Source organism: Lagenorhynchus albirostris, chromosome 7, assembly GCF_949774975.1.
Source record: "Lagenorhynchus albirostris chromosome 7, mLagAlb1.1, whole genome shotgun sequence".
Taxonomy (NCBI): domain Eukaryota; kingdom Metazoa; phylum Chordata; class Mammalia; order Artiodactyla; family Delphinidae; genus Lagenorhynchus; species Lagenorhynchus albirostris.
The window spans coordinates 55,920,851-55,933,604 of record NC_083101.1 but is presented as its reverse complement, the minus strand read 5'-3'; the positions used below and the strand labels follow the sequence as shown (position 1 = coordinate 55,933,604).

The 12,754-nt window shown below is 37.6% G+C and overlaps 1 protein-coding gene across 1 annotated transcript in view; it reads right to left on the bottom strand.

The window, feature by feature from the left end:
* RIC1 (RIC1 homolog, RAB6A GEF complex partner 1) overlaps positions 1–11,303 on the bottom strand; it is a 136,078-nt gene extending 124,775 nt beyond the window's left edge. Inside the window, exon 1 of the mRNA XM_060155058.1 lies at positions 11,038–11,303. Coding sequence (XP_060011041.1) covers positions 11,038–11,181 — 144 coding nt within the window. The 5' untranslated portion in view covers positions 11,182–11,303. The remainder of the gene's footprint in view (positions 1–11,037) is intronic.
* Between the last annotated feature and the right edge of the window lie 1,451 nt (positions 11,304–12,754).

Genomic DNA, 12,754 nt, shown 5'->3' with positions numbered 1-12,754 from the left:
ACTGTAAAGCAATTATACTCCAATAAAGATGTTAAAAAAAAAACACCACGAGATACCACTTTGCACGTTTCAGGATGGCTATAATCAAAAAACAAACAAAAAAAAGAAAGTGTTGGCACAGATGTGGGAAAATCGAAATCCCTGTACATTGCTGATGGGAATGTAAAATGGTGCAGCTACTGTGAAAAACAGTACAGCAATCAAAAAAAAAGCAATTTCTCAAAATATTAAACACAGAACTACCATATGATCCAGCGATTCCACTTTGGGGTATATATGCAAAAGAATCAAAAGTAGGGACACAAACAGATATTTGCACACTTATGTTCACAGCAGGACCATTCACAGTAAGTGAAAGCAACCCAAAGAGTGGATGCAACCCAAGTGTCCACGAACATATGAATGGATAAACAAACTATAATATACACCTACAATGAAATATTATTCAGCCTTAAAAAGCAAATTTTGGTACATGCTATAACATGGAAGAACCCTGAAAACATTCTAAGTGAATTAAGTCTATCACTTAAGATCAAATATTGTGTTTCCACACTAGTGGAAATTCATAAGGAAAGAAAGTAAAGAAGTGGTTGTCAGGGGCTGGGAGGAGGGGAAATGGGGAGTTACTGTTTACCAGGAAGGGAGTTTCAATATGGGAAGATGAAAAAAGTTCTGAAAATGGATGGTGGTGATGGCTGCACAAATGTGAACGCACTTAACGTCACAAAACTGTATATTTAAAAATTATTAAAACGGTAAATTTTATGTACATTTCATCACTTTAAAAACATAAAAGTAAAAAGAAGGGATGAAAAATTTGCTATATTTTACTGGAATTAATTCAGTATTAACTTGAAGTATACTGTAATAAGATTCATTTTTTAATTGCTAGAGCAACCATTAATAATATAACTCAGAAAATATGATTAAGAAATCAAAGCAATTAAAGGAATAACGGGTAAACAAAAAACATGTGAGGTGTAGAAAAGCAATAGCAAAATAGGTAATGTAAATCCAACCACATCAGTAATCACATTATATGTGAACGGACTGAACAGTCCAATCAAAATGCAGGAATTATCAGACTGGATTTTTGAAACAATAGCAAAAAAGCAAGATCTAAGTATGTGATACCTATACAAGACACCGTTCAGACTGAAGGACATAAGCAGTTTGAAAGTAAAAGGGTGGAAAAAGATATGTCACACAAGTGGTAATATTAAGAGAATATTAATATTAAGAGAACTGTAGTGGCAATGTTAAGGCAAAACAAAATACACTTCAAGAAAGGGAACATTAGTAGAGAGAAGGAATTTCATAATGATAAATCAGTTAATACAAAGAGAAGATAAAACAATTATAAATGTATACAAATCTAACAACACAGCCCAAAAACACATGAAGCAAAAACTGACAGAACTCAAAGAAGAAACCGGCAATTCAACAACAGAGCTGGAGCCTTCAATCTTCACTTTCAATAACTGACAGAACTAGACTTAACATTAGCAAGGCTACAGAACACTTAACAACCATGTCAACCAATTTAACCTAATATTTAGAGAACACTCTGCCAACAGCAGAACACATTCTTTACAAGTGCACACTGAACATTCACTTACACAAACCATATGTTAACCCATAAAACAAGTCTTAATAACCTTAAAAGAATAAAATCACCCAAAATATATATTCCCCAACCACAATGGAATTACGTTAGAAATCATAACAGAAAGAATTTGGGAAATCCTCAAATATTTAGAAATTAAACCACAACACTTCTAAATAATCCATGATTCACAGAAATTGGTTAAATTTTTAAAACTGAACTAAATGAAAACAAAATTGGAACGTATCGAAGTTATGGTGGGGCAGGCGATGAATGGGCAGAACACAGAATTTTTAGGGAGGAAAAAATACTCTGTATGATATTACAACGATGGATATGTCATCAGACATCTGTCCAACCAAAATGAACACACATACCAAGAGTAAACTCTTAGGTAAACTATGAACTTTGGGTAAGCACGATGTGTCACTGTAGGTTTATCCTTGGTTTAAAAAAAAATGTACCATTCTGATGACTGATGTTGATAATGGGGGAGGCTGTGCATGTGTAAAGAGGGGGGATATGGGAAATCTATGTACCTTCCTCTCAATTTTACTGTAAACGTGAAACTGCTCAAAAACAAGAAAAAAGTTATGGAATACAGCTAATACAGTACTTAGAAGAAAACTTAGAGCTTAAAATGCCTATTTTAAAAAAAGAAATGCCTCTAATTAATAACCTGTTTTCAACCTAGCAAAATTTACTTTACGTGTGTGGGGGGGGGGGGTACGCGGGCCTCTCACTGTTATGGCCTCTCCCGTTGCGGAGCACAGGCTCCGGACGCGCAGGCTCAGTGGCCTAGCCGCTCTGCGGCATGTGGGATCTTCCCGGTCCGGGGCACGAACACGTGTCCCCTGCATCGGCAGGCGGACTCTCAACCACTGCGCCACCAGGGAAGCCCTACTTTACTTTTAATTTGCTTTATACAATTAAACCCAAAGCAAGCTGAAGAAAATAATTTTTTAAGAAAATTCAATGCAGAAATCAATAAAATAGAAAACAAAATTAATAGACTAAGATCAGTAAATCCAAACGCTGGTTCTCTGTAAAGATCTAAAAAATTGATAAAATTTTAGCTAGACTGATGTGGGGAGTCCCTTGTGATTCCGTATCAATTTTAGAGTGATTTTCGTATTTCTGCAAAAAAACACTGTTGGGATTGCACTGAATCTGTAGACTGCTTTGTGTACTACTGGCATCTTAACAATATTGTTTTCCAACCTGTAAAGATGAGACGTCTTTCCACTTATTTCCATCTTCTTTCTTTCAGCAATGTTTTGTAGTTGTTAGACTATGTCTTTCGCCTCCTTAGTTAAGTTTAATCCTAAGTATTTTACTCTTTTTTTCCCAACAACCATTTTTTAAATTAACCATTTTTAGTTAATTGACAATGTTGTGTTAGCTTCAGGTATACAGAAAAGTGACTCAGTTATATCAGATACACACACATTTTTTTCAGATTCTTTTCCATTATAGGTTATTACAAGACATTGAATATAGTTCCCTTTGCTACAGAGTAGATCCTTGTTTTTTATCTACTTTATACATAGTAGTGTGTATATGTTAACCTCAAACTCCCCCCACAGCCTGTATTTTATTCTTTTTGATGTTACTGTAAATGGAACTTTTTTCTTAATTTCATTTCTGGATGCTCATAGTTTTTGTATAAAAATGCAACCGAATTTTGCGTCTTGATTTTATGTCCTGTAATTTTGCTGAATTTATTAGTTCTAACTACAAAAAAAAACTAGTGAAGTAAACAAGCTTTGGCAAGGTTGCAGAACAATATACAAAAATCAATTTTATATCTATATACCAGTAACAATCTGAAAATGAAATTACATTCAAAACAGCATCATAAAAGATAAATAAGATACTTAGAAATAAGTTTAACAAAAGTGAGAGACCTGCACACTGAAAACGAAAAAATACTGTCAACAGAAACTTTGGTTTTGTTTATTTTATACTGAAGTATAGCCGATTAACAACAGAAACTTTTTACAGTCTAAATAAAAGGAGAAACACTCATGTTTATGTGTGTCTGATTTAGTGCCATTTCCTGAAAATACCAGCAAGGTTTTTTTTTTTTTCTTTTTTCTTTTTGGTAGAAATTGACAAGATGATCTTAAAAATTGATATAGAAATGCAAAGGATCTAGAATAGCAAAATAATTTTGAAATCAAAAAGTAGGAGTTTCACCACCTTGCCATAAAAGCTATAGTGTGATGTCTGCCTGATGATAGACATATTTATTAACAGAACAGAATAGAAAATACAGAAATAAACCCTTACATTTATGGTCAACTGATTTTTGACAAAGGTGCCAATGCAATTCAATAGTGAAAAGAGTCTTTCCAACAAATAATGCTAAAACAACTGGATCTATATGTAAAAAACAAACCGAACTTAGACCTTTACCTCAAACCATGCATAAAAATCAACTCAAAACATGTGACAGACCTATGTATAAGAGTTCAGATGATAAAACTTACAAAAGAAAATACAGAACATGTCTGTGACCTTGGACCAGCCAAAGGTTCCTTAGATAAGACCCAAAAAGCATGATTCATAAAAGAAAGAAATGATAATCCAGACTTCATCAAAACTAAACTTTTGTTCTTCAAAAGGTCACATTAAGAAACTGAAAAGACAAACCAAAGACTGATAAAATATATGCAAGTCATATATCTGATAAAGAATTTGTATCTAGAATATATAAAGAACTCTTACAACTCAATGAGACAAACACTCCAATTTTAAAAAAAAAGGGGGCAAAGGATTTGAATAGATATTTCACCAAATAAGGTACACAAATGGCTAATAAGCACATGAAAAGATGTTAAACATGTTTAGTCATTAGGAATATACAAATTAAAGCTACAATGAGATACCACTAAAAACCCACTAAATGGCTATAATAAAGAAGATTGACAGAAGCTTGACAACAAGTGTTAACAGGATGTGGAGAAACAGAAACCTTCATACACTGCTGGTGCGGATGCAAAATGTGACAGCTACTTTGAACATTTTGGCAGTTTCCTAAAAAGCTAAAAACAAACTTACCATACTACCTAGCACTTCCATTCTTAGGTATCTCCCCAAGAGAAATGATAATATATAATCTCACACACAAAAAAGTATACACAGATGTCTACAGTAGCATTATTCATAATGGTCCGAAGTTAGAAACAATCGAAATACCCATCAACTGGTGAATGGACTAAAAAAAATATATGGTATATCCATATAATGGAATAATATTCAGCAATAAAAAGGAGTACCGCCAAATCCAAAGGGACAAAAAGCCAGCTAATGATTTCCTGGGGCCGGAGTGGGAGCAGAGGTTGACTGCAAATGGGCATAATACTTTTGAGGTTGCTATCAATGTTCTAAAACTAGACTGTAATGATGACTTCACAATGCTATTAATTTACTAAAAATCACTATACACTTACAATAGATGTATTTTATACACCTCAATAAAGCTGTTTGAAAATTAAACCACAGCAAATTCTACTGTATATTTACAATAATATCCAAAATTTCGTATGAAAATTTAGGTATGATTTATGATTGAAATAAGGCAATCACTTGGGGAGACAGGTTTGTGATAGCAACTCAAAGCAAAGCAATTATAATGAACTTAAAAGAAAAGTAAGATACCTTGATTTCAAACAATTGATGTTTGCTGGTCAGTTTTTTAAAAAAACAAGAAAATTAAGCAATTGTCTCACTCTGTAGCAAGTCTGAATTCTAGAACAGTTTTAAATGCTTAAATTGTAAATTTATCTTTTCTAACCTGAAACTGCATAATAAATGCTTTATTTAGCAGTAAATAGAATGCTTTAAGGCAATATTTTCTATACTATTTTAGGTAACATATAAACCCTGTATTAAATATTTAATCATATGTGAGAAAATAATTTTTTTCAATTCTTCAATCCTTTTGATTTAGGTACGGAGGAAATCTGCATGAGGGGCTAGTTTACTTCTAAATACCTCTCATGTAATCTGCAAACTGCCCTTTTAAAGAAAAAGGTAACAGCCTTTGGCAGGAAACTAGATTTTCATAACATTCTTTTCATTGTATTCCCTCATGCAGTAACCCTCTATTCATACAAGTGGTGATAGTTTTCCATTTGTAATAAAGATATAAATTTATTTTGAAAGAGAACTTCAAGTCTAAAAGTTAGACTGGATAGGTACTATGAGGACAGAGCAAAAATCATGAGTGAGGTATGTTAAGAACCTAAATTCAGGAAACTTTGATTCCCATGTTGTAAAGCACACAGTCCGCAGTAAACTCAGAATGAATGTTCATGAGTAAAATGGATCACTTCGATAATTCACAAGCACCTGAAGATAAGCAAAATGTCTTTAATGTTCTTATTCTGCTTCTTTTGTGTGTGTGACCTTCTTTTTCCATAGATCACATCAATATAAACACATACTAGGAACCAGGATTTCAACTAGCTGTAATACTACACAGTAGTTTTAAGTTTTGGCAAACAGCAGATTATCTAATAATTAAAGAAGGACCCTTTATCACGTACCACTTTTTCCCACAGCTTTAATGAGATATGACTGACATATAACACTGTATAAGATGTACATGTTGATTTGATACACTTATATATTGCAAAATGATTACCACCATAGTCTTAGCTAACACTTGCATCATGTCACATAATTACCATTTCTTTTTTGTCGTGAACACATTGAAAATCTACTCTCATCTAAGCAACTTTCAAGTATATAATACAGTATTATCAACTATAATCACCATGCTGTACATGAATTTACTCATCTTACAGCTGGAAGTCTATGCTCTTGGACCAACATCTCCCTTTTTCCACCCTTCCCAGCCCCTCGTATCCACCATTCTAGAATGTTTCTATGCATTCAGCTTTTTCAGATTCCATATATGTAAATGATATCATACATGAATTGTCTCTGACTTATTCCACTTAGCATAATGCCCTCAAGGTCCTGCCATGTCGCCGCAAATGGTTTAAGATGTCCTTCCTTCTCATGGCTGAATAATATTCCACTGTGTATATGTACCACATCTCCTTTATCCATTCATGCATTGACAGATACTTAGGTTACTTCCACATCTTGGCTATTGTGAATAACATGTACCACTTTTCTAATATAATTTGGACTGTGTGTAATAAAAAAGTATTTAATTCACCTTCACTTATATAACCCTCCCTAATCAAATTTTTCTGATTTTAAGTTGTAATTTAGTATTACCACATTTTTTAAGTTACATGTCAACATTTAAAAATCTTCCAATTATTAAAACTTGAAAAAATTCTGTGCTACGCATAGGACAGATACCCTAAATTCATTAATTTATTTTAAATACTTATTAAGCATGTGCTTTGTGCAAAGTGTTATGGATAATACAAAATAAGATCACTTCTAAAATAACACAATGTTGTAACTCAATTACACTTCAGTTAAATAAATAAATAAGACCACTTCTGCACTCCAGAAACTTACAATCTAGTTGGAGAAATAAAGCATGTGTGCAAAACTACAGTACAAACAGTAGTTCATCAAAAAAACGAACACTTCTAATTACAGTAAATAAAGAATGACTCAGAGCAGGATTTCAACAGTAGCTAAAGTTTGAATAATATTCTGATAGGCAGAGATGGGGCAAGAGAGCATTCCAAGTGGGGAGTGTCTCTGTTATCAAACTAAGGAGTTTGAACTTTATTCTTTAACCAACAGTGAACCCTAAATGACTTCCAACCAGTGAGTTTATAAGGAAGGCTCTTTGGAGGCATTAACAGAATAGGGTTTAAAAGGTGAGAAATGGGAGAGCTGGAAAAATACAGGTACCATCCAAATTAAGTTACCTTCCTAAGGTCACACATTTAACCATACACCTGATTCTTTGAACGTCTATCTCATTGTTTTCCATTATTAGTATACAGCAACAAGAGGATAAGTTTCTATTCAGGGTTACTCAAAGACAATTTATTTCATAAGGCCAGTAATTATTTATCTATTTCAGCTTTTTATTAGTAGTGATAACTCACAAAATTTTCATTTATATTAACACACTAATATCTTTGGATAGAATGTTTTTTTCATACAATGTGCCTCTTAATCCCTTTCATATACTGCCTATTTATACTACCTTTTTCACAGGAGGTGTTCATGTATTTGAAATAATCAATGACCTGAAAACTGAGATAAGACTAATTTAGAATTAGAGCATTCTAAGGTATCATTTTGTGGTTCACATATGTAGACTTTCTGTACTCACAGTTAAGCAGTATATTAAAGGAATAATTCTAGGCTCTCTGATACAATACAAAACACAATTCATCTCACACAACACACATGTTAATCATAAATCATAATGTGCTTTAAACAGCAGCTTCATCCTCAAAGCTGAAACTAGTCCTTTTACAATACCCTTGGCAGAAATACATCAGCAACTGCTCCATCAAGTAAGTCCCACCTCTAGCATCCCAATCTAACATACATACCAAACCTTTTTTGGGTTCCAAAATATATGGATGATCCCTGTTGTAAGCTCAAGTAGTTTTTAAAACTCCTAAGTAGAATCACAAAGTAGAGAAAGCAATTTACATCAACATGTTACAATGAAAACAAGTCACATCCTCACACTAAAAATGAAATCAAAAAGCAAAGTGAGTATCTACAGAAACTCTTTTGTTTATTAACACATCTGAAAAGCACTATACTACATTTCTCAAACTTGGAGTCAGGAAAGAATTTTGAAGAGATACGATTCTATAACACTGGGATTCCAAATAGCTACTTAGAGTTTATAATAGTAGCTATAAGAGGTATTGATACATATAAGCTCACTAGAAGACCAATAAAATGTACCCAAGTTATCCTTAGAGATTTTATTTTAATGTTTCCATTGTCTCATGTCTAATCAACATTTTCCAGACAGCAATTCTTTTAGACATTAAAAAACAAAAAACAGCTAGACTATCAAATGCGCGATCCTCCCACAAAGCTAGTTTTTTTCTTTTTAAAAATGCATTCCTCCTAAGTGAGTTTAACTTACTAAGAGAGCCCTAACAAAATTTCAAGTAAGCCAATCGTGTTATATCCTCTCATCTCTTTGAGCATGTTTCTCCCTGTCTCCAAATGCCCTCAAGCTGCTTTTAAGACCTCAAACTCCATAAAACCCTTCTTCAGATCTTCAAAATTCACTTTATTCTGTAAAATTACTTGCATATACAATGTCTCCAAAATCAAAGCTTTCATGTTCTCACGCAAACATTTTAAACCAATTCACTCTAAATTATATAGAAATAACTGATAGCTACTCAATTTAGCTAGAGGTGTTTTCACTTCTAAAAGAAGTCTGTTGACCTAAATTATGTAAGTTAAAATAAATTTAAGTTTAGAAATTAAAAAATCAAAATAGAAACTGGGGTCTGGCACCTGTTCCCCCATTCACCCAGTTATAGACCTTAAATTCACCTGGTCCAATACTTGATCTTTAAAGTGACAGTGATGCCAGAGATCAAAGTTAACCATTCGTAAACCTACAGTACCATGGAGCCTCCTCTAAGGTTTTCCTGCATCTCATTTCACATACTTCTGAGCCCACAGATTTTGTACAAACTAACTTTTTGCACAGTGGATCTTAATGGTAGTGGCCCCAGCACTTCTGTAGGAAGTAGCTATCTGTGTGCACAGTAGGAATCTGAAGGAAAGAAGTATGAGTAGTTTTACATTCCAGGACTGCCTTTGATTTACTTAGTATCTAAGTCCAAAAGCAAAAAAAAACTGATATTCTTAATAGTCACAATATCCCTGTCAAGGTGCATTTTTGTTTCTCCTACAGAGGAATAGTAGCCTACAGGCTTCTGGTCTCTTCCTCCTACAAATTAAGTTTAGTTCCGCCTAAAATTAAGTCAGGTCTGCCCTTTATAGAGATAAGGAAAGTTAAATTTTAGGCTTTACAAACAATTTGTTAAATTAGAGTTAAATTATGTACTAAATTCAGAAGGCAATTTAAAATTCAAGTTCTAATTATTTTTTTCTTTATATGCTTTAAGTATAATAGTTATATACAACCAAATAAAATATTATTCAATTGGCATACACGCTGTAAATGAATTAGTATCTCATTTAAGAACCAAATGATATGCAATACATATATTCAAAAAATGCCATCAAGCACCAGACAGAAGAGTCACACTGTTGTTTTATAACAGCCTATTTTGTTCTGATATATAAAAATTAAATCAGCTAAAACTTAATGGCAAATAGTCTGATTTAAACACTAACTATGATAGTCATATAAAAGAGATACCAGAAATATCTAAATCTCATCATCACTTTTACCAGGGCTGTGTGTGAGGGTAGTCAAGGGCCTCACAGGCATTCAAATGGTCAGATACACAGATGTGACAGTTTTAGCTAATTTAACTAAAGCCAGTATTTCACACAGATCTCACAAAGCTAAGGTCACGACCTATTTCCACTTGGTAAAATTAGCTTTGAAAAGAGAACGACTTTACTCTGACATCGATTAGTACGGCCTTCGGGGGGGGCATTTTTATACTCTATTTTGTTGCTTTTATAAACAGAACCGTTATGGAAAATAAGGAGTATCCTATCCACCACTTATTTTTGAAGTTATCTACTCAGTAATTAGATACAAGAAATAAAAAAGCAAGATTCACAGAAAGCAAAAACAGAACACCGGTTCACGCTCTTCCCAAATCTTATTACTTCCAGGTGTGAATACCAGGAGCAGCGCGAAGAGATTATAGCTCTACTTCCGCTCCTACTAACCCCCTACAATTCTCTACAGAAGAGTCCAAGAGCAGCAGAAAAAAGAACTGGCCTGAAAGTGAAAAGGAGATGTTGGGGTGAGGCGAGGAGTTGGATTATCAAAACTTTAGTAAAAACTAACTCTGGCTGTAGTTGCCAGAAATAAGTTATCACAGCATGTAAAGTCTGACACTGGGTAAAGCCCAACAGGCTTTCCCTAACTTCAAAACAATGGCCTTTAGGGCAAGGAAGGGCTAGGAACAAAACAGCGGCCAGATTCCTAACTGTGGAAAGTTTAAACAAATTTGTTCCTCAGCGAATGGGGGAAAGGAGAGGAGGGAAAGTCTGGGCTCTGCCGACGGAGCGCTTGGGGTCCGCACTGTGCGCGGCAGTCGGTCCAACGCAGGGAGGCGCTGGGATTTGGGGCAGCAGCGACGACATCCACCCTGGAGCCCTGGCCGGAGGACGTGTTAGGACCCGGGGGTTCGTGTGGCCGAGTAGGTGGAACAAGGACGCCGACGGCGAAGACGAGTGGGTCCGGCGCGAAGGGGCAGGGGTCCCAGACTCTGGGGGGAAGTTGGGGGCGAGACGGTGCCGGGACGCCGGGGAGGGAGAGGCGAGAGACGGCGGGCGGCTCTACTTACTCGGCTGTACCAGATGCTGAGGCGGGCCGGGGCCAGCACGGCGAAGAAAGTCCTCTGGGGGTCGGACTGAACGTGGAAAGGCGCCTCGGCCGGGCTCCCCAAAGGGCAGAGCAGCCTCTTGGGCCAGCCGCTCAGGAAATACATGGTCCGCGCGGAGCCGCCGACGCCGCGGCGCCCGGCGGCCCCCGGCCCCGTCCGTCACACTCAGCGGCCCGGGGCCGGACGCCCGTCTCCCACACCGCCACCGGCCGAGTCGGCGGCGGCGGGGGTGGCAGCTCAGGGCATTTGCCCGTTGGCCGGGCCGGGCCGGGCCGACGCGAAGCTAAGCGACTAAGGCACCCCGGCGCAGACGGGGCCCAGTGTAGGGTAGGGAGGGGGAGAGCGAGTCGGGGCCGGGAGGGGGCGGGAGGAGCTGGAAGAGCTGGAAAAGCTGAGAAGGCCCGCCCCGGCCCCGCCCCTTCCTCGGGCCGCCCTGGCGTCACCACGCCGCGCCGCGTGTGTCTGGCCAGGGAGGGCTGCTGAGCACGCGCGCGTACTGGAGACTTCTCCCCTCCCCCTCCCTCTGCTTTCTGAAGCTTCGCCTTGGGCTTCACTTCAACACGCATGCGCCTGTGCCCCCCCCCGCCCCTTGCTCCTTTGCACCTCCCACTTGCAATGTAGAGCGTGTAGTCTGGGCTGGAAGGCGGGACTACCGCCTGAGACTCGGCGACAAGTGGGCCGAGCCAGCGAGACGCAGCTACAAGGCGACTACGAGCTGGAGCCGCCCGTTGCCTGGCCTAGCCAAATTTGACTTCCCTCGCGGATTGGTGCGGCCTCTGATGGAGGCGGTCCCGGAGCGGCATCGCCGAGCGGGGGTGGGGGTGGGGGAAATTGCAGAGGAGGACGAGTCACGTGACGCTCCGTGCTCTAGTTCCGGTCCTGGCTTTTGGGCCGTGATCTCTGTGCTGGGTTGTCGTGTCCCTCGCCCAGTGAGCCTTTCTTGTGTGACAAGGTCTGCGGTGAAACCTGCTGGTGAACTTCCTGCCCTCATGGAGTTTACACCCTAGAGGAGCCCTTTATTTCAATTCGTAAATAAACCACCATGGAAGTGCCTGAATCCTGTTCTCTGTCCTTCAGGAATTCTAAATGTAGTGTATATTTTTGAATTCAGTTTGCATTTTTCTGTCCCTTTACCAACCATAATGTTAAACAAGGCGAGGCTTTCTCTTTTGCACTCTCAGTAGGGTATAAGATTTAATTTTAGAGCTGGAACAGACTTTAGAGATTCTGTAGTTCAATGTTTAACTTTTTGGACCCAGGGATCACCTTAACAATAAGAGGGTTTTCTTAAGTGTTGACTCTACCTCTGAATAGGATGGCAGGAGTGGCGAGGGAATGCGGAGTAGGGGAAGGGGGGGGCGGGTCTGGATTAAAAGACTTGCTTCTCATTATCTACTTTTTTGTACCGTCTGAATTTTTCCACGTGTTTCTGTTACTTTTTAAATTAAAGGATTTTTAAGTTAGCCCAGGTTTTAAAAAAAAATATTAGCTCACATGAAAAAGTAGCAAGATAAACAGCAAAAGAGGAAACAAAGTAACTTAATCCGTATCAGATGTAGTATTGTAGCTGGTATTCGTAACAAAATATGTAACTTTCCATAATTTTCCTAAACATTCAGTGCATTCCCCAGAAGGCGACCAAAGAACCCAGGATTCCTCAAATCAAAGTTGAAATTGC